Source organism: Phoxinus phoxinus (genome assembly GCF_949152265.1).
Source record: "Phoxinus phoxinus genome assembly, chromosome: 13".
In the NCBI taxonomy this organism is placed as follows: Eukaryota; Metazoa; Chordata; class Actinopteri; order Cypriniformes; family Leuciscidae; genus Phoxinus; species Phoxinus phoxinus.
The window spans coordinates 12081192-12104465 of NC_136888.1; the positions used below are offsets into that span (position 1 = coordinate 12081192).

The 23274-nt window shown below is 37.8% G+C and overlaps 1 protein-coding gene across 4 annotated transcripts in view; it reads right to left on the minus strand.

The window, feature by feature from the left end:
- Positions 1 to 23274, minus strand: part of mipol1 (mirror-image polydactyly 1) — an 88969-nt gene that overhangs the window by 61920 nt on the left and 3775 nt on the right. For all 4 annotated transcript variants that reach the window (XM_079633130.1, XM_079633129.1, XM_079633127.1 and 1 more), the window contains one exon: positions 14999 to 15090. In XM_079633130.1, the coding sequence (XP_079489256.1) occupies positions 14999 to 15008 (10 nt within the window). In that variant the 5' untranslated portion in view covers positions 15009 to 15090. The remainder of the gene's footprint in view (positions 1 to 14998; positions 15091 to 23274) is intronic.

The following is a 23274-nucleotide window of genomic DNA, read 5'->3' on the forward strand; positions in this document are numbered from 1 at the left end:
AGACCCCATAGAGTTTGGAAACCTAACGTGTGTGTGTGTATGTGTATGTGTGTGTGTGTGTGTGTGTGTGTGTGTGTCTCAAATAAAATGTGAAAGTCTATGACTGTGTCCATTAGAGTAGTTTAAAAACACATCTGTCAAATGTGAAAAAGATACGAAAGAGGACTATATCATTTCCTTCAGATAACGATGAATATTTCATCAATATTCCTTCACAGGGATAAAACAAGAGTAAATAAAGAAACATTAATAGGTTAGAAGCACGCATCAAATGTAAAAGACGGCTCAAATCTTACAAAACAGCATTTGCCACTTAAAGCCACTTTATCCTTCCTTCAAACTTTTCTCATTTCAATTTGTCCTTTGCTGTCGCTCAGTGATCTTCATTTTCCTGTCTTGTAGACTTTAAGCTAATTGCCTCGGTGGGTTACTTATTATTCATGTACAATTATTGCAGTGTAATGTCTTTAAATCCTTTTAAATGACCATTCATGCGTCGCATTCATTGAAAATGCCTTTGAAGTCTGTCAAAGATGGAATTCTTCAAAAAGAAATGTCTAAGCCCAATTTCAATCGCTCGATGAGGGGGGTTTGGCGTCTCCCTCTAATATAAACTAAATTCCATTAATTTTTTAAGCTGCATTTAATGCATTTCCTCCGCAAAAAGTTTCCAGATTCTTCAGGCTGTCATTTGTATTCCAGCTGACTTTATGAATATTAATAACAGTGTTATCCTGATTAAACGGGCTTCATGCGAAATCCCCGTGAATCTACGAGCTCAGGATTCTCGTCTTACTGATTCTTTATGAATTTTGATACGGACATTAATGTGGAGAGAGTCTTAAAGCAGGTTTAATTGTACAGCATGAAAAAGGCAGACATGAACTGATTTGATATGGATAAACAGGCTCTTTTATATGGGGAGGTGCGCACAAGCACCTGGGAGCACCCCTCCGTGTAATTTGATTGTCACGGGCTGTCGTGAAGCTTTGAATGGTCTTGACTTTGCCTGGATCAAAAGATTTTATTGACTCGCTGACAGATATTAACAATAGAAACTGTTTTTGTCAATCAGTTACATGTACTGTAGGCTGATTCTATCTCGCTGAAGGGCTGGCGTTTATTTTCTGTTAGTGCCGATTAGTGACTCACTGAATGAACGGGAATGGAGACAAACAACAACTTCATTTTTAAAAGTTAAAAAAGTTAAAATCAAACTATGGGATTCAAATGTCTGAGGCCACTACTGAAAATGCTCTCATTTAATAATAATAAAGTTTAAAAAGTACAAAATATTTGTCAGCATAAATCGGCATGAACATTTGGGTGAAAAGTTGAATTGGAAAAAATGAACATGATTTTAAGAAATGTCTTTGCACACGAGTTGCACATATATGCAACAATTATTTAATGTCTTCACTGTTTCTTTGTTAAAAAAATTTATTTCAAATGCATGCTTTTCAACAGTTTTTATAACACTTTACAATAAGGTTCCATTTGTTAACATTGTAAAATTGGTTAACGATATTTATTAACATGAACTAACAATATAAAATACTTCTAAAGCATTTATTAATCTTATTAACGTCAATTTTTGCATTTACTAAGACATTATTAAAATAAAAAAATGTATCTGTTCATATCACCGGTATTTAACGGACTGGAGCTTACATAAATTAACAATGAACAGTTGTATTTTTATTTACTAACATTAAAAAGGATTAATAAATACTGTAATAAATGTATTGTTCATTGTTAGTTAATGCATTATGCGCAATGAAACCTAATTGTAAAGTGTTACCAACAATTATATAATAAATTAATCAAATAACTTCATTTGTATCCATAATATCATTTTTATCCATTTGCAGGTGTCAATCCTTGAATCTAGACTGAGATATTATTCAAACTATAACAATATATATTTGCAATTCAGACAGTACAAATAAAAAGTTAATGATTCTTCAAATGCACCTTCTGGATGCTAAGAGCAAAGTTAGGCCATTCAATATCTGTGGCACAAATAAAACTTTGGACAAAAACCAACCGTGTACCCTGATTTCATATTTTAGCTCAAATCCCAAAAGAGAAATTGCTCAACAATTCTCAACTTGTGGAACTCTTAACTAAAAAATATTGATTGGCTCAAGTAGATGATTAACCAATCCTGATCAAAGATAAAACTTGACGGGGGTTTAGACGGAGCTTGTTGGACCTTCAGCAAACAAACCCACTCAAAAAATGGGCTATAAATCAAAAAGATTGTGTCCTACTTGGAAAGGTTACTTGTTTTCAGTCACAACATCATCCTCAGCGACAAAACAACACATTTTAGTTGGAGCTCTAAATCAAGACTGTAAGACTTGACTGTCAAGAGTGAGACTTTTTCAAGGCATCCAGATTTTACTGGAGATATGCATAGAATAGTTTTGTAAAAAAATTCCTTCCGACCACTCAATTGCCAGGTGGTTAGTTAAAAGATTAACCAATCAAAATCAAATCAAAATCCTCCAGGACAGTCGATGTCACTTCATTGAAGGTCTATAATTACACAGTCTCTCGATTGAAAGCATAATTCCTCGCATTACTTGACAATTCTCCAGGTAGGCCTTATGTTTCCTAGATGATGGAGACGTCTAGCAGGGAGAGTGGGATCTGTGAAGCAACGCAAAGCTCATTCTCAGAGCAGACGCAGTGATAATTGAATTGAGCCTGTGGGAATGAGCTAGCGCTAGCATCTCAGATCTCTCTGATGGATCCGTCCTCGGCCCTGATTCACTGATCCTCCTGCATTAACGGGGGAGGAGAAATGACCCTCCAAATCTGCCAGGATGAGTGCCTCAATTTCCCCATATCCAGCTAATTTGGGTGCGAGAGAAGCGTGAGCCATGCTAGGAATAAAGAAAACGCGTCCCCCACCCCACAACTGCCTTTAAACAGCACTGCTTTTGAATGAATAAAAGCAGGCAAAATGCCCCCCAAGATGTGCAGTAGATAAACCCTGAATGCTCTGTATTGTGCGTTTGATCCTGTCAATTATCAGTTATTATGACATGAGCGATATGATTCACACCACAAATAATTCAGCTTGGCATCAAGGCTTCACACAAATACTATCTGCAATCCTTGCATAAGATACACAGATATTAAAACATGATGTTATTTCTCTTCGAGGTGAAAAGCATGCGATATATCAGCATGACGGAGTTTGTGGCAAAACCTTTTACAGTGCTTGCATGATTATATTGTTCTGTCTTTTACTGCATATGATCATTCATACTCAGAAAGTAGAACTGAAGTGACTTTGATATTTCAAAATGCACCTGCACTGTTTTGCATTTTGTGACTTTCAGTTGAAGACGATTTTTCCAGTCATATATTCCGTCATTGAAGATTTCTTAAAAAGTGTTAAAATATCATCTCGTTCTCGTGAACCCAATGTCGTGTATTGTTTTATCTCGTGAGCTAAGTGTATCGTCATACCCCTAATAATAAATATACGCATGTTTCATCCTATAATTCTGTGCATTGCAAAAGTGAATACAGTTTTATTGCTTATGTACTGTACCATGTTCATAGAAGAATGAGCTATAAAGTGAAATCAAAGTTGTATTATTCATATCAAATTTGGAAATGGTGAAAATTTTATTTCATGCTTTACATTCATGAACTGACCTTTGACCTCCAACAAATCACCCATTCAGACCACAGAATGCTGGTTTTGCACCAATAACCTCTTAATATAATTCCTAGATTCCAAACATCCAAAATTTCAGGGGTACACTTAACTCAGTGTATGGGTTAGATATTTGTACCAATATTTCTTAAACATTATTTTTACGCCAATGCTTTCATTATGCAGAAAATTATTCGTTTCAATCCACATGGAGCAAATTTTGCAGCTTTCGACAGCTAGATTCGCTGACAAAATCGAGGTTGTCACAGTTATTCATCAAAAAAAAAAAAAAAATGTAAAAGGTCTGTATTTGTAAGCACTTAGACAAACAGCACATTTTATTTCAATTCTACAATTCGATGTCAAGAGTGAATATTTCAGCGATTGGATAATTCATCTGCTCAATGTAACCTCAAAATTGGCTGTGTAAATATGGACTAAGCTGAGATTTGCATTGGCTAACATTTGGGAGGGAGAACAGAGTTATTTAAGGATGAGCTTAATGCAGTCAAAGGAAGGGTTCGCTCATATTTCTAACACTGTTACACGCTCACATTTCTGGAGCACAAAAGGCAACTCAATTCACGTTTTAACTGACGTCTGATGTTCCCCTCAATGCAAATCAAAAATATTTACTCTCCTGATGCATTTCCTGCAGAGGCGTTCCAAGTGTCATGATAAAAATAATCATTTCATTTGTCACCAGCCTTGCTCATGCGCCGATCAAAACAAAATACTTCCAACCGCATTCCTTTCCACATACGAGTTTAAAAGCATTTTAACTCGGGCACAGACACATGTAGAAAACAAAGCCTTATTGTGGCAAGAAAGATTGTGAAACTAGTGCAAGGTGGCGTCACCAGTCGTGAGACTGTTATTACTCATCGAAGAGACGCCAAACAGGAGAGGTGGGGCTCAGGGAAAGAGTCAACTCAAGGTCAGCTGTCTTATGAAAGACATTCCGGCCAAGTGTTTCGCCTTCTCGACTCCGTGTCGTTTCTACCGAAAGCTGCGCAAGTTTCGACTCATTATCTTTCTACGTACAGCCGTTCCCCAATAAAAACGGACCGATGGGACTGCTTGTTATTGTACATTTGTTACTGTTTCCTTAGAACGAATAGAATTGCTATAAATAATGGCTAAATAAATCAAATGTAATATAGTTTGTATGAAAAAAAAAGGCATAAATGCAGATTATGAAATAAAGTGCAACGTGTTTTCATTTGTGTGATTGACAAACATCAGTTCAAAATTTTGTTAACCTCGTTATAAAATAATGAATGATTAATATAATAACGAATTCAACAGCGATTTGAAGTTATGATTCCCAAATAATACAATGAGCAAATGTATTTTTTAAAAAGTTGGAGTCAAGTTTGGGTCAACTAAAAAAATTACAGTTCAAGTCACACTTTGAAGAGGGAAATTGAGTGAATGTAAAAAATCTATGGAACTAAATAATAAGAATTTGTTGAAGCTACTTGAAATTATTGTGTGCTATATCTATATATTCCTTTTTTGGCATGTTTTGCACATTACACACAGCAATATCTATATATATATCAAATATAGATAGTGATATTTTTTTACATTGATCAACTTTCAACTCAAAATGACGAAGACGTAATGGTATCGAAACACAGAATTTTAGTTCTTTTAACAATCAATTTACCTTGTTAACCATATATCCACCAAAATATTTTAGTAATATGAGCTGATAAACCAGTCAGATGGATAAATAGGACAATATTTGGCTTCTTTTATGTTATCATATCGGCCGATAATCATATCCACTTGGATGATAGACCTACTAACAGAGATGTTAACTTTCAATATGTAACTAGTCACTGGCCAAAAAACCCATATTGGCTATTATTAGCCACTTTAAGAATATTCTTTAAGTGTATTTATAATCATTTATAATCACTTTAAGTGTATTTATAATCCATCTAATGACACTGCTGTAGATTGTGGATTTGACACAAAGCAGCACTAAAACTTTAATTAATTGCCAGGCTTTCATAGATATTGGCCATGAAAAATGTCAAAACGTCTCAAAAATATTCAGAAAATTTCTTAGATTGTTTGAAGGAGATCAATTCATCAATATTAATTCATGGTTAAACAGTATAGTAATAATTGCTGTAGTAACTACTGTTTTGGTGCAAACCTTTCCATTGTCATTTTTGTAGGAGAATGGGAAAAAAAGGCAAACTACTCAGGTTCTTCAATTCTTCTAATGACAACACAAATATTCCCATCATTATTACCACCAAAAACTGTCATATTAAGTAAAAATGTAACCCTGCTTTTTCAAAGCAACATTGAAAGGGCTACAAAATCCGTTGTGATTGCCGAGCATGTCACCTCAACGCCCGGCGCTAAAACACACACATAGCTACTGGTGCGAGGATCCTCAACAAACACATCTTCCTTTGTTCAGGAAATCCTTTCTCCAACACGAACTGCAAAGCTGAACTTTTGGCAATGCAGAAGCGTCAAATCCAAACAGAGCCTTTCTCTTTTTTCACCCATAAGGATGAGTGATGCTCGTGGTTTCGACCTGTCCTTCAAACAAACCGGCTTTAAACAGCGGGAGACTGAAGTGAGAAAACACTCCAGGACATTCCAGGGTTCTTTTCTAACGGGAGAACATTGGGGAACAAACAAAAGTTCATATAAATGAGTGATATTGGGATATTGCAGGCACTTGGGCGACGTCGGTGCTACTGTGGGACACATGCGGAGAGGCTTGTGGGAGGTATTGTGTGTTCAGGGATGTACATCACTGCAAATATTTACAGAGCAGCTGATGTACAATAGAGGAATCACATGACTGTCTCTTCTCCAATACATGCTCACGTACGTACATGTGCGCAGATCAAATCTACGCCGATGATGCTCTTCTCTAAAGAATGAACAAGTTATTAAGATCTTAGCACAAAGAGGACTAGCTTCACTGACCCATGGCTAGGCCCATGTGGAATCCGTATTTTTGACCTTTTCTGTGCTGATCTTGAGGGAAAATCAGAGCTCTATACTCTTATTAGCAGCTAAAAACATGATCAAATTTGACTAAATAATGAATAGATAAACATGCAAGAAATATAGAATTATGTAAATGATTGAGGGAAATCTGTGAGAGCGTATGGGAGCATAGACTTTAAGACTTTTAAAGGGATAGTTCACCCAAAAATGAAAATTCTGTCATCATTTACCCTTAAGTTGTTCCAAACCTGTAGAAATTTCTTTCTTCTGCTGAACACAGAAGTTGTTATTTCGAAGAATATTTGTAACCAAACAGTTGACGGTAGCCATTGAAGTCAATGGGGTCCATCAACTGTTTGGTTACCTACATTATTCAACACATCTTCTTTTGAGTTCAGCAGAAGAAAGAAATTCATACAGGTTTGTAACAACTTGAGGGTGAGTAAATGATGACAGAACTTTTGGGCGAACTATCCCTGTAATGGCAGGCCAAAGAATCTCTTAATAAATTCTCCAACTCAAGTGCCAATCATCTACTCCCACTGAGTGTTTCTGGTTGTCGCAGGTTTGTCTAAACATTCCCAAAATACAAGTGCGTAAAAAAGCAGTAAAAATGCCAGTCTGTGAAAGTGGCCCGTCATTGTTCGGCCGGCCTCCTTTGAGCGCGTGAATGTGTTGAAAAGCCGAGGGGAGGCCAGGGCAACAGGACCAGGCACTCCGTCCTCATTACCACTTGATGTTTGAACACAGCCCACAGGAGTGACCGTTTAAATTGCTCCCTGTTCAAACAGTTCCCAAGCATCTGTGGTTCACAGCAAAGTAAGCCTTGTTTGTTTTCCTCTCTGCTTCATGGGCCATCACTAGGTCGTCTGGAATCCTGCTCGCAACTGGGTGGCAGGAGTGTTAGCATCTTTCGAGCGTCAGTCTGAAATCAGTACAGTTCTTAAGGGTTCATGGATCATCAGAGACCCTGTGATACGAACTCGAACAGCATTAGATTATTTCATAATTACAAAAAAATCAGGGGCCAAAACATTTACTTACTGATTACCCCAGAATAGTTCAAATAAGCCTGAAAATCTTCATAAGATTCACATTCAGTAAAAACTTAAATGGTAAAACGATTTAGTTTCTATAGAAACTGTAACTGTTTCTATAACGGTTTTTATCGTGTTTTGACATGCAAGTAAATCAAGAGAGTTACAGAAGTCTTGAAGAGAGTCTTGAAGGGATTGTACAAAATCATTGACATATAACATAAATTTTGCTGATTAAAATAATAAAAAAATATGAATTTCTTACAGCTATTACTATACTATAGTTAGAATTACACAAATGTGAAAGAATGAATAAAGTACATAAATAAAATGTTAATGGATTTGGAAAGAAAACTTGCCTAATTGAAACAACAAAAACAACAAAGTCACAACGCAAAAACTATTCTAATGATCTTCGTGCAAAATATAATTTCTTATTTTATCTTTTGATTTTAAAGTAAAAAATGACCTGGACAGGTTTTCATAAGATTGACCCAAACATCCACAAAAATCCCTAATTTCGAGAACCTTTCAAGAGATGCCAACCTCTCGTTGGGTTTTATAGCTTGAGTCTTTGTATGTTTGTGAGTGCGTTGGCCTTTCTACTAGGTTTGTTTGGTTTCAGATCACAGTAACCAGGCTTCCACAGTTAAGCAGTGCCCATCCTAGGTCTATTCCTTAAACCAACACAGAAACACAAAAGAGGAGGACAGAGCCCTGAGGAATCCCTCTGTCACTGGTGGACCACCCACTTAGGGAGCAGACAAGCCTGTTCGGCCACACGGCACTCCATTCTAGGGATTTTGAACTTCAATGGGACCCACAAGGAAGCCGCGAATAGGTCGCCAACGCGCCTCTTGCTCTCCGTGAAGCCAAGCACGGCGGAGAGGGAGTGAGACGTGATATCAGGGTGGGTGGCTGTCGGAAAAGCCGAAGAAGACCACACTGTACCGGCGTAAACAGAGGCGAGCTGATGGGACCAAACAGTATGTTTCCTGCCCGGACGGCCCGCACAGGGGGAGGGAGGGGGCGTGACGGGTTATGTCAAAGGTCGATCCACCTGCTAAGAACAAAGCTTGTTGAGACTGTAGCCCTATTTCTACTCTTGTAGGGAAGGCCAATTCAACTCCATAGGGAACTTAACGTGTTTGTTATGATGGACTTGGTGTGTGCTTTGAATTTGGACTGCAAAAGGACAGTTTACCCATGCAAGAAAACAATCCACCATCTCACTTGTAATAACAACCCAACCTACAGCGGTCAGCTTATCCCAAACTACGTCAGACAAATAAAATCAGCAGGGTAACAGACACAAGAGAAACACAGTCTCATTGGCGTGAAATGCAATTTGGGGTCAAAGGTGCATTCAACCTTATTTTACTGTTCCATGCCACTATGAAAACAATCAGAATGTGAAGCAACTATTCAATGGCTGATATTGATATCTAAAGAGCAAAAATCAAATATTGCTATATAGCTATATTTCACTATTTAATAAGAAGTATACAGTTGCTGACAGTTGAACACTTATTTTGCACACTACAAAAAAAACAACAACAACTCATGTGTATTTATAATCCATCTAATGACACTGCTGTTGGTAGATTTGACACAAAGCAGCACTAAAACTTTAATTAATTGCGAGGCTTTCATAGATATTGGCCATGAAAAATGTCAAAACGTCTCAAAAAGCCATGCAGATAAATATCTAATTAATGTAAAAAGTGTACTAAATAAATCAATAAATCTGAAACGATTTAAGATTTGGGCATTTTTAAACTTGGATAAAAAAAAGAGAAATTAATGTAAAGTATTTGAAGTCTGTTCAAAACACCATATCTAATGCAATTAGATTAATTATAACTTAAAGATATGTTATACACTCTAAAAATAAGTGGTTCTTCATGGGTTCTTTGCAGTGCTTATGGTGCTATATAGCACCACTGCCATTTTAAGAACCTGTTAAGCCCAGTTTTGTTCTTTAGCGGTTCAGGTGCTCTTATGGTTCTACATAGCACCATTTGACAAAGGTGAGGTGCTATATAGCACTTAAAGTGGTTCCCCTATGATTACAAGCCAATGAACCACTTTTAGTGCTATTTAGCACCATTTGTTTTTAGAGTGTACTAGCTGCAAGAATACAAAAGTCTATGCCTGCAACTGATAGTCCTTCTAAAGAAATATCACTTTTACAAACCAATATTAATGTTTATTTCATGACAGTTATGAAACAGTTCTGGTTTACTAGTTTGATTGACAAGTGGTTTATTTAGTCAAACAAACAGCACCTTTCTCCCCTATTTGTCCCACTCCAATTGTCACTGTTCACTAAAAACAATTACAATTTTATGATTCACAACATATTTTCATTGGCAAAGCAAAAATAAACAAAAGAACTAACTCGACTGTGTCCCGATATTTACACTTTTGTTTATGAGTCAAAATCTTCTAATGGGCAATGGTGGAACAATTTTTTGTTATTATTTACAACAGGATCTGCATTTTCATTGGTTTAAATAAAATATTTTTGTTATAAGAGACAATAAAAACAACTTTGTCAAAAAATCAAAACCACTCCTTTCCTGGTAAAAAAAACCCAACAACTATAATTACCCAAAAATCCAACATAATTCACCCATGTTTTCATTGGTGAATGAAATAAATATTATGTTTTCATAATTCATCCAAAGCATGTAATTGCAGCCGTCAAAAACTTAGGCTGGCTGTTGGTTGGAATATTAGAACTAAAAACATGGACACATTCATGGACATCAATCACTGAATAAATTATTATATCCTTACAATCCATCTGTTTTCAAATGCACATCATTTGAATATCACAACAATGATATCTGTCAAAAAAAAATAACATGCACAATACATACATAGTAGGATTTACGCAAACCACACAACCGGATGATCGCTTTCCAAGAAGAGAAAGAAAATGGCGGCCTGAGTAGCTGCAACATGCAGTCTATTAGAGACGATAACCTGCATAATACATAACGCACACGAGTATGAATTTGTTCCTCACTCGCTGATATTGAATCGGAATGATCTGGGAAATTAGTGAAATACTTCACACTGCATGCTAAAGAGAATAAACTGAAAATGTATTGAAAAACTTTGCCGGGTTAAAGGGGTGGTTCAGGGTTTTGGACATCGGGCCTCATTTTCAAGTTAGCCTGGTTGTTATTCATCAGTGGAGACAGTTTTCAAAAAATGTAATCCAGTCCTTCCAGTTCGCCGGTGCTAGGCTAGCGCGAGTCAACGGTATTTGCTAGCCTGCCATTAAAAACAGTTTTACCCACTCCACAGTACACCAAAAGCAAATAAATGATAACGCCAGATGTAAATGTAAATGTCTGTTGAGAGAATAATGTTAGAAATCAAACTACCCTTTCATCGCATTGCAATAGTTATACTTTGTTCCCTGTATTTATTAGCACAGTCTACAGCAGCGGCGGAGTGATATTAAGTTACCTAGGCAACCGAGAGAGCCGGTCCACATGACAATCACGCAAGTGTACTGTACACTGCAGAAGCAGAGTATATTTCACGAAGAAATCAACATTGGGCTTTGAAAGCCATGCCAATGTTTCAGACTTTGGAGACGATGAAGACGAGGAATGTGTTTTATTCAACGAATCCGTACATGTATGAGCCGGAATACACAGACGAAGAACTAATCGAGATGGATGCTAAAAGGGCAGAAAGAGAAAGAATGTCTGTAGAGACAGCAGCCGCTGGAGATGCCGTAGAGAATTCCTTAGTTTACAATCGAATGTTTTTCAATACTGATGTTCAAGGCTACTACTAGCTAGCTAGAGGTCCCGACTGTAGTGTGCTTCTGTTCTGTGTTTAACGTTACATTTTGGCGCAGTACTAATAACCGGAGAAAAGTAAAATTCCGCCACTGCTGAGAAACTAGTTAATGTAAATGTAATGCGATCATTGAGATGCAAGAGTACTTTGATTTCTAACATTATTCTCTCAATAGACATTTAAATCGATAGTCTGGCGTTATAATTTATTTGCTTTTGGTGTACTGTGGAGTGGTTAAAACTGTTTTTAATGGCAGGCTAGCAGATACCGTTGACTCGCGCTAGCGAACTATGCAACTGTAAAGACTGGATGAAATATTTTGAAAACAGTCTCCACTGATGAATAACAACCAGGCTAACTTGAAAATGAGGTCCGATGTCCAAAATCCTGAACCACCCCTTTAATGAACATCATGTTGGGTTTTTTGACGGACGTTTTTTTATCCACAAACTACGCATTCTGATTCTGACATTCCTGATTTGAATATTATGTTCTACTCTCGATTATATTAAAGATAAAACTTATCTTTTTTTCATAATTTTGGTAGTAGATGAACTGTTAAATGACTGATCTTGAGATGAGTCCCTGTAGTCGTCCAATTTGACTCTCATATGCTGATGCTTGACATGTGATTTTTATCAAATGTAGTTAGATAACTACCTTCTTAGTTTAAAAGATTAAGGCAATTATCAAAGTTTGATAAAATGTTTAATTTTCCAATAAAAGAGGATACAGTTTTTTTACATACCCCTTAGCTGATTTAATTTGACTGAACTGTTCTCTACTTGCAAACAGTGCTGATAATGCTAATCAATCCTTATGTTCATTTTCATGATTGAAAAACACTTAACTGTCATAAACACTTAACTAAATGGAATTAAATCAGCAATGTGTTTTTTGTTTTGGAGGAGCATGCATGCACATTGTCATTTTGATGTCAACTAACTGCCACTTGAACACACTTTCTCAGTTGTAAAGGATACTAACCTTAAAATAAACAAACATTTAAGCTATACTGAAAGCATGAATTGGGTGTGTTCAATGCTTCATGCTTATCTGACACTAAAAAGGAAATAAATGGCTTCAACACAGGTGATTGCAATGCAAAACCTCACACAAAAACCCCCCCGACAGATCATATTAATGATCGTAAAATATATGCTTGTATATCTGTGAGTGGCAGACATAATGTCTGAGCACCAAAAACACACAAACCCATAAAATCAGGCACGCAGCCATATACCCACAGGCACATATGAACACACGCTTGGTGTCTGTGATATCAGGATACATGCTAAGTAGATCCTGTTCTAGGTCTTGGCCTCCACCCATCACTAGGATGTAACGCTTTGGGTTGGGCTCTTCTTCTGCAGGATGTGTCAGCACATCAGAGAAACAGCTAGCCTGGCATTAACTCCAAAAAAACAAACAAGCCACGCAGAGGTCATGCCATGAAGGATCGAACCTCATCGGCAGCCTTTACAGTGTTTGAGAGTGAGTGACTGATGCTCATATGAGGATCGGCGAAGCTCTCCACCATATATGCACAGATTAGACCATACAAATAGTGACTAGACAGGGCCAATGCAAAGCATAAAGAGGAAGCAATATCACTACACAACAAATCAATTATACATGCAAAGTGTAACATTTCCGTCCAAGTCTCTGCCGGTCAAAAGTTTTGGGGTTGGTGAGATTTGTAAAAGTTTTTGAAAGAAGTCTAACCAAGGCCCATTAACTGTCAGTGCCCTTCTAGCGAGCTTTTTTAATTGCCTTTTTGTCCCATCATTTATTAATCATCATAAATTAGGTATCATTCAAAAGCTGACACCATCGGTACTCATTCTGTGAAAACCATTTTGAAATCGGACATTGTCCCAACATGGAAATGGTACTTAAATTCCTTTTAGCAGGCTCCTCCCCCCTATTGGGTGTAGTCATGCTTCATATTACAACATTTTATAATCATAACTTATTAACTATCGTTGGAAAAGTCTGAGACTCAAGGTTCCATATATGGTGACTGTTTTGAGATAGAAGTGATATTTTGATAGAAATTTGTGACAAAAGCATCAAAGAAATTCATTGGAATGTGGGTGACACCCGGTGGCTATTTTTGGTGCTATCTCCTAAACAAAATCTCATAGGAACAGTTTTTGTGATACCAACTTCAAATTTGGAACACAAGATGGGAAGACATATGGCTTTGATTTTATAGCGTTTTAGAGTAAAACAATTTTTTTTGTAAAATATATACTTATAATAAATGTAAACTTCTATAACTTTTTTATAATTTCAATAATCTGCTGAGTGTCTTCTGAAAAAAAGTGCCCGTAGTTCCATATTCCAAGGCAATCTTGAATTACAACCATTTAAAGGGATAGTTCAGTCCAAAATTAACATTTTGTAATCATTTACTCACCCTCAAGTTGTTTCAACCTGTATGAGTTTCTTTATTCTGCACAAAAGAAGATATTTTAAAGATTGTCAGTAACAAAACAGTTTATGGGCCCCATTGACCTCCTTAGTATTATTTGGAAGTCAGTGGGGCCCATCAACTGCTTGGTTACCCTGATTCTTCAAAATATATTATAATATCTTTTTTAGTGTTCAGCAGAAGAAAGAAATTCATACATGTTTCATACGGGGGGGGGGGGGGGGGGGGGGGTGATAGTTAAACTATTTAAATTTTTTATTTATTCCTGTGATTCCTTTATTCCAGTCTTTAGTGTCACGTGATCCTTCAGCTGATTTGCTGTTCAATTTAATGTGTCCTTGCTGAATAAAAGTATTAATTATCTTATTTAAAAAAAAATGTTTTACTTAGTCCAAACTTTTGAACGGTGATGTAGATACTCATATGCCTGCTAAAGAAATGTGGTGTTACACTAACAGCAAGAATCAACAACAAAAAGCCAAAGGTTTTTCAGACAGGGTACCATGTTAATACCGTATAGAAGACCATAGTATTTACAGTGTACCATGCAAATATGAATATGGCAATAATTTAGTGTCATGGTATTATCATCTCATACCACAGGGATTTTAGTATTGCCTGTAATTTGCAGGCTTTTCTTAAAACTTTAAAGCTTTTTAAAGTTGACAAACCAAATATAGGCTATTTATATATATATGTATATATATATATATATATATATATATATATATATATATATATATATATATATATACGCAATATTTAAGCCTAATATAATGAAGAAATACCACAGCACTAAGCAATGAAGACGTTCACGGCCATCTGATATGATAAGGATGCCCTCTAGTGCGCAGATTTAAGAATGCACTGTCCTCCAGTAGTATGAATATATTGGTCTCACATTTTGAAAGTTACCGAATCAATAACAAACAAAGATACTGTCCTATTATATTCACAAATTCAGTCCATCACTAAGATTCAACCACAACAAAAAGCAAAAAGACATACAAAGGACATTGTTCTCTTCATACTCGCCTCTGTACATATCAAACAGTGAATCCTTCAGTTCTTGTTTGTGAATCCATGACAGCTGATGCAGCTCCTCCTCACTCTCAGAGCAGCTCTCCCTTAAAACGAACAGAGGACAAGTATCAATAACTCATTACTTCAATTCAAGTTCTTGAGCACAGTGTTTTGGTTCTGGTCATATGTTTACTAGTTCTCAGTGTGGGTTAGACTAATCTTTTCTGCAATGTCCTTATGAGCTCAGGGATTAAATACCAAAAGCTGTGTGTGTGTGTGTGTGTGTGTGTGTGTGTGTGTGTGTGTGTGTGTGTGACTTTACTTTCTGCAAAAAAACAAAGTAGCAGCTACGTTCATAAATGTTCCATATTTCCATATCTCTGATGTTCCATATTTCTCCAAAGCACAGGGTTACTGTATGTATGATAATGACTACGTGTTGATATGATCAAAAAATATGATGGCATGTTTTCAAAAGCGCATCTTAGCATGCAATTATTTATGCAGATGAGCTGGAAATGTGCAAAATACATGAAGGCCCTGACAAAACAGGACTGTGTGACGAAAACAGCCCAATGTTCAGACAAAACAAATCCAATGACTAATAAAACAATCAAAACACCACAGGTTAGAGTTCCTAGGATTTCATTTCATGGTCTTGTGTATAATGTAGGCAAGAGGTATTAAAACCATTTATATATAAAAGTTAGGGCTGGAAATTGACAGATTTCACGATTTGATTTGATTTTAATTCACAAGCTTGCGATTTGATCAGATCAGATGTATCCCCAGTTACTATAATATTAAAGGTTACATTTTTATACGTTACTTTAAATTGCACATTAGGACATTTTTATAATAATATTTATAGTTAGAACTTAACTATTGTTTTTAAATATAAACATTTAAAATGGTAGCTGTCATAATAACATGATGGATTTATTCAAACACATTAAATATTGAAGAACAGGTGTAGTAAAGTAAGATCTAGTACAAGCCAACTATCGAGTTTATGGCCATTGAATAACTTTTCTGAAGTAAATACCATTACATCACATTGTTTACAAGCGGTTTTGTTTACGTGTTTCTGCATTTGAAACATTGTTTGAGCGATTGCATGAGACGCAATACAGATTTCGGAAAGTTCTTTCAACATGCCATCTGTATGGTGCACATTTTAGGACATCCTCAGACCTCAGTCATATGAAGAAAATGCATCATGCCTCAGGATAAAAGGCTTCAGCCATCGGGAAAGAAATGGCATCGTGCCTCAGACTGAAAGGCTGTGTCCAAAATCGCACCTTATACCTTTAAATACGGCACTATTTGAGGGGACAGCCATTTGTAGAGGTGTCCGAAACCATAGTGGATGTTATCGAGTGCACTCATTCAATCCCAATGCACTGCAATAATGAGTGTTCAAACGATGTATGCTCAACGGCTAGAGAATACCCATAATGCACTGTGGGAGTCCCCCATCCTAACCCCAACAAGAAGAGTTAGGATGGCAGGAAGTGCAGCAGATAGTCTTACCTGCTGGCAAAACTTGCCCATGACAATGCATTATCTTGAAATATAGGTAAAACAAAAAAATACCACCACATTACAAAGTACTTTTTCAGTCAGTGGGGTCCAGATTTTGTAAGTCGTGTCATACATGTCAATTGGCGAGTAAACCCAATCAGAAAATCCTGCACCACTCTTCCCTAATTTCAGTTGTAAGTGACACGTTTGAGCACTTAACTGTTGACAGTGTTGGACAGTTGCCCAAGGCTAAATAGGGACAACAATATATTTTGGCCAACATGTGCACTGAGATTTGTTTCCACGAGGCTGTTCCATTATGCAGATTTAAAAGCTAAGGTGTGGTAAAAGAACTGCTCAAATTCTGTACTACTTTTGGATTGCCAAAAGCAATTCAGACGAGTGAATATGGGTCAAACTTTACTTCTAAGGTTTTTAAGCAATCTCCAGAAACGCTTGGTTAAGCCACCAAATGTACACTGCATATCACCCTGAATCCCAAGGTGCACTCGAACGATTCAAACTCTCAAAACCTGGCGTCGCTACTGTGTGGAAACTGGGAAAGACTGGGTTGAGGGTCTTCCTTTCCTGATGTTTGCAATTGGAGAGTCTGTGCAATAATCCCTCGGCTTTAGCCATGCTAAAATTGTGTTTGGTCACACAGTTCATGGCCCACTAAATCTGCTAAGCGAACAATTGCTGAATTAGAATTGTATTTTCCCATTTATGTCGATGGTTTTGTCACTTCTATTCGTGGGATGTTGCATAAAGCCCAAAGAGACTTGCTAAGCTTCATCTGTATACTGCTCAGACTAAGATGAAGGGTAGTTTCGATAAAAAGTCTGTAAAAGGAAACTGTCGTCCTGGCGATTCTATCTAGGTTCTACTTCAGACTCTCGGTTCTATATTACATACAACATTTTCTGGTCCTTATCTGGTCAAAAGAAAGTTAAATGAGACTAAATTTCTTGTCACCACTTCTGACCGAAAATGTAAAAGCAGTGCATGTCATGTAGACAGGCTTAAGGCCTATGTAGTCAGAGCTCACTCTGAAGTGGATGCAGATAAGACTGAAGTTCCCCAGCGGCGTCCTCTATTGCCACTGTCGGTGTAGTGGCAAAGTACTCCCTAGAGAAAGATGGTTTGATGAGCAGAGATGTTTCAATTTCCTCTACCCGGTTGAATAATTTCGTTATACTGCAAGATCTCCCACATTTTCGACTGATGAATATTGAATAGTCTAAGGCTTAACCAGGTTACTGTGTGCTTTCCCTACCTTATTTAGTGATGTGGCAGGTAGAACTACTGTGCGTGTTCATGACATTGATGTTGGTGATGCTGTCCCCATGAAACAACATCCAGTGGTGTGGCAGTGGTGGCCTAATGGTAAGAGATTCAGACTGGTTACCCCGAAGGTAATTCTCATTTGCAGGAAATGACTGAGGTGCCCTTGAGCAAGGCACCTAACCCCCAATCGCTCCACGGGAAAAAAAAAGTCTGCCCACTGCTCCGGGTGCGTGTCTCCACGGTTTGCAGTGTGTGAGTGTACACTACTCACTGCTCCTAATGTGTGTGCACTAACTTGTATGGGCTAAATGCTGAAGACAAATTAGGGGTATGAGTTACCACACTTGGCCTTCACAGGTCACTTTCACTTTTTTCCTTTTTTTTACAGAAGGAATCCACAGAAGCATGTGATAATGTAGACAGAGGTGGAGTATATGCTGCACAATGGACTGGCTGTGCCCAGCTAATGTCCTTGGAGCTCCCCTGCTTGCTTGTCAAAAAACAAAACAGATAATTTTCAATGATTATTAGAAGGTCAACAATTTCATAACGGGTAGTTATAGGAACTTAGTTATAGGAACTAGCCACCAGGGTGGTTCTCCGAGAACTAAATGTTCCCCTAGAGCCATTTTCCTGGTTGTATTCGCAACGCCAGTAGAAACTCTAAAGTGACGTGTTGTTGTGACTTTTATTTTGACGGCGCTGCAGACATTTTTTTTGATGCCGCTGAGAATGCCAGAGCCTGAGCACACAGCGCCTCCATTCTCAGACTTCATTAGTTTATGGTCTGTTTAACAGTCATGTCAAATACATTATTAGGTAGAACTGTTACACAAAGAAAATAAACAGTATATGAAAAAGTATCACCGTTTGCCATGGGGTTGATCCCCAATGCCACTACCTGAGCAGAAATACATAATCATGTTTGGCTTGGTCCCCTCAAAGTCGCATTGGAGTTTCTCCTTAGCACAAAGGTTGAGTGGTCCAATCTATCACAGTTTTCCATGTTTTTAGAGTTAGTTTGTGGAGTAAATATATACTTTTATAGGCTATAATCTGTGTGTGTACACTGCTTTTTTTAAAATGGTGGGTGCCTTTTTCTTTGCGTGTATCCGGATAATAAACGTACACTACATTACATCACTGGTATGTACACACCTATTGACCTGGGTTATACCTTACTCTGAAGTAGGAGCTAATTTAGTTCCCCCAATCGTACCCAGATTCTGCGGTGCGAACAAGCCAAAAAGCTGGGTACTTCCACCATTAGTTCTAGGAACAATGAAAAGGTTCCTCCTGTGCGAAAGCCCCCATAGTAACAAAACCTTATACTCTTTCATCTTCTCAGAATGTAGGACTGCGTAGGTAGAGTTGCTTTAGCAAACTATGTTATGAATTCAGTTCTGTCAAAGGGGTTTTGGCAGGTGCCCCTTACCTAACGTGCCTCTGAAATTTCTGTTTGTCACCCCCAACTAGCTTCCTACAGTATAAGGTCCTAGCTTTTGGAATGTGAAACGCGCCTGCTATATTTCAGCATATGATGCATAAAAAATGTGCCAAACTGTGAAGTGTATCTGGATGATACTGTGGAATATTCAGACAACTGATCATGTAAAGACCCTTGAAATGGGTCAAATTAGAAATTTAGACATTTTCAAATGCCTAACTGCTGCTTCCTTGACACTAAATCTTGCCAAATGTGAGTTTGCAGAAGGAATTGTTACGTACTCAGGTAAGCAGGTAGGTTTAAGGTTACGGAGTGGTTAAACCTGTTGAGGCAAATTTCCGCCATACTTGAATTCCTTGTACCCTGTAACAAACGAGAATTGAGACGTTTCCTAGGTACGAGTGGGTATTATCAAGATTACTGTCCCAATTCATCTGCCCTATCTCTCCTCTTACAGACCATACAAATAGAAAGTTTTTAATGGACCAATGACTGTAAACTTGTATTTTATGCTGCCGAAGACCTCTCTCTGCTTCAAACTTTAAAATGCCTTTCAGACTACAAGTGGATGCAAGTGGTAAGGGTGCTGGTGTGGTACGATTTCAGGAGGATGAGTACCATATTGAACATCCTGTTTCCTACTTTTCTAAAAAAGTTCTCCAAGACCCAGCAGAACTATCGTGTAATTGAAATGGCTCTGTTGTTTGCTCTACAACATTTTTATGTGTACTCGGGGAGGAGCTGGCCTTCCTTTCCCGAATGTCAGGTTCCAATCAGTGCTTGTTAAAGGCTCACTGAAGTGCCTTGGAACGCGCAGCTTTGTATGACGCGTTGTAAAACGGAATAAAACTCAAGCGTTTGAGCCACCGAACTCACATCTCCAACCCATATTGCTCCTTGACGTGTCAACGGTCGCTTTGGTCAGGTTTTATTTATAGCATAGGGGGCGGGACGCTTTAGATTCAAGAGAGTATTTGATTGGACAGAATATGTGATGAGAAGCTGAAGTCCGCGGCGATGTCATACAAATCTGTGATCCATTTTAACGGATCTAAAAAACTATTTAGATTTCAGGGGGCCTTTAAGGTGGTCGCTTGCTGTCCAGGAATATAATATTGACATTTGACACATGGAGGGCACTGAAAATGTTATGGCAGATGCTATCTAGAGTATGAAGAGATGGTGTTCTCTATTTGTCCCTTGTACCTTTCTTTCCTAATGTAAATGGTAAGAGTGAAAGTATTTTACTACAAACAAACCCAAGTTATTCTTGGTGGTGGGACCGTGGGGGTGTTACGTCCTATGTCCTTTGCAGTAGTTTGCACGTTGGCTTGCTGAAGAGATACTCAGCTACTCATGCATGACGATGAGTGTTGCAGTAGGGCTGTCATATAACATGCGTATAACATGTCATATAACCTATCACATGCTCTCACACGTTTATTTTTTAGCATATAAGAAGTACAATTTACATATGTGGTTTCAACAACCAGATGCATACACTTTTCCAGTTTTGTCTGGAATGCATCTCAAGTGGTTTGAGTGATTGGATTTTGATCAGAGTAAACACATGAGGTGACCAGGTGTAAAAAGGCCCTAAGACGGCAGAAAGAGCACTGCTTCAGGGAGACTTGTGTGACCTGACTTGTGTGTTGCAAAAGCTGTAGAGTATGAAAACTTGTTTGTTGTCCTATTGGATTACAATTGGTGTGCACACTTTGTGGTTACGTGTGCTCTGGTGATTAAACAGCATTGTAGTATTTTCAATCAGGAATAGCAATATTTCTTTTGACTATTGTTATCGTATTAAAAGGTATTGTATCTACAGTATCTCTCATATCTAAAATAGGGAGATGGTGCCATTTTCTTTTAAAATACTAAATGTTTATCCCTGGTTTTTTTGTTTAGTTAGGGAGTAGAGGGAAGCCTTGGTTGTTGATTTTGGTTGTTGATTTTTCTTAGCTAAGTTTCAAATAATTATTAAACAGCAAGCACAAACTATGCAAAAGTGGCAGCCCTTCCGCTGCACTCAGTGTCTGAATTCACTCACTTGTTTTCATTCATTCCCTCAAGTGAAGTATACTAGTGGACTAATGTAGGAAATGGTGAGTCTTCTACAAAGGCTTCAGGTCTCAGGAAAAACAACATTAGGTTTGCAAAATGAACTCAGACAATAATGCTTTACACCAATCCATCCGCTTGCCATTGTACTTGGTGATGTGAGGCTTGAATACAGCTGTTCGGCCATGAAAACCTATTCCATGAAGCTCCCGCCGCACATTATTGTGCTGACTAAAGCAAGAGAAAGGTTGCAACTCATCAGCTATGGAATCAGCAGAGCGATGACAACTTTTACGCACCATGCGCCAAGCACTCGGTGACCCCGCTTTAACTATACGTGGCTGCTGCTGTTCCTAAACGTTTCCACTTTCTAATAATACCACTTAAAGTTGACAGTGCAATATCTAGCAGAGATGAGATTTCACGAACTGACTAATTTCAAAGGTGGCATCCTATCACAGTACCATGCTTGAATACACTGAGCTCTTCAGAACAACCCATTTTTTCCCACAAATGTTTGTAAATGCAGACTGCAGGGGTAGGTGCCGATTGAAACACCTGAATTCAATAATTAAGAGGTGTGTCCTAATACTTTTGTCCATATAGTGTAGGCATATGTCAAGAAACTTAAAACTTTTAACCTGGCTTTATACAATGTTCAGATTTCTGTAATGGGCATTTATGTACATTTATAAACAATATTTGCATATTAACTAAATAATGCCACATTTACATATTTAAACACAACATTTCCGAAAACTTGTAATACAAAGCAAGTGTCTTAATGTACTGTGATTAATCAATTGGGGAAAGTATGGTGATGATATACTGTATATTAGTTACAATTTTTACCTAGTTAACCAATGGTGTCTTGCCTTAAAGAAATATAGCACAAGCACACAGTTAATGTAATAAACTACACCCGTGGATACTCAGTCTGTTAGGAGGCCTGTGTGAATGTGAAGGGAAGAAAGCTCTAGCATCATTTGTTTGCAGACTCCACTTTTGTGATATTTTATATCTAATAAAATAGTCACAGTTCAATTTGTCTGAAGTACTTTTCTGTACCACTGTTTTTGGAAGTCTTACAACCACCTAAGCATCACAGAATCATCTGATGAAAACATATACGTCACGAACAGATAAAATGGTCTTTCAAACGGTCTACGAGACAAACCTAAATGTTAAAAATGTCTCTGATGTGTATAGGAGACAAGACTGTGGCTATCAGCTGACATTAACAAAGTGTGGCATCCAATTTCTAACATTGTTCCACACACTACCTTGCTAAATGCACAATAAATATATGTACACTAAATTAAAATCTAGACCCCAGGAGCAATACGTTTCTGCCACATCACAGATATTTGCATTATGTCTCACTATGCACATCAATGTAACTGGTTAATGACTAAGATGCCAGCATACTCACTTTATAGACAACTCATTCTCCAAAGATGATATTTTGTGTTTTGCCCTCTGAAGTGCACACTGAACATCCCGTGCCATGCTTCTGATATTCATGTGTTAGTGTGTGTAGAAAGCCGGCGTTTTCTAACCGGACACCGTATACTTCATCTCAGTTTGCACATCTCATGCATACGCAAGCAACATGATCCATGTGAGAAGACAATGGCTGTGTCTCAAAACCACATCCAACAGGAGTAACTGTGGACGCAAGGGGAAGCTGTCTGAAAGAGATGTCCAGGTACTAACCCAGATTGTATCCAGAAACCACAACTGCCCAACTCACTGTATATAATTAAATGTGCACCTCGACTCTCCGGTTTGTCTGGAACTCCACAGACTCAATATTCATGGTTGGGCAGCTATAGCCATACCTTTGGTCACTCATGCTAATGCAAAATGTTGGTTTCAATGGTTCCAACAGTGCAAATCTTAGGCAGTTCTCTGATGAGTCCACCTTCACTGTCTTTCCCACATCCATGGGAGTTATGGTGACGTGGAG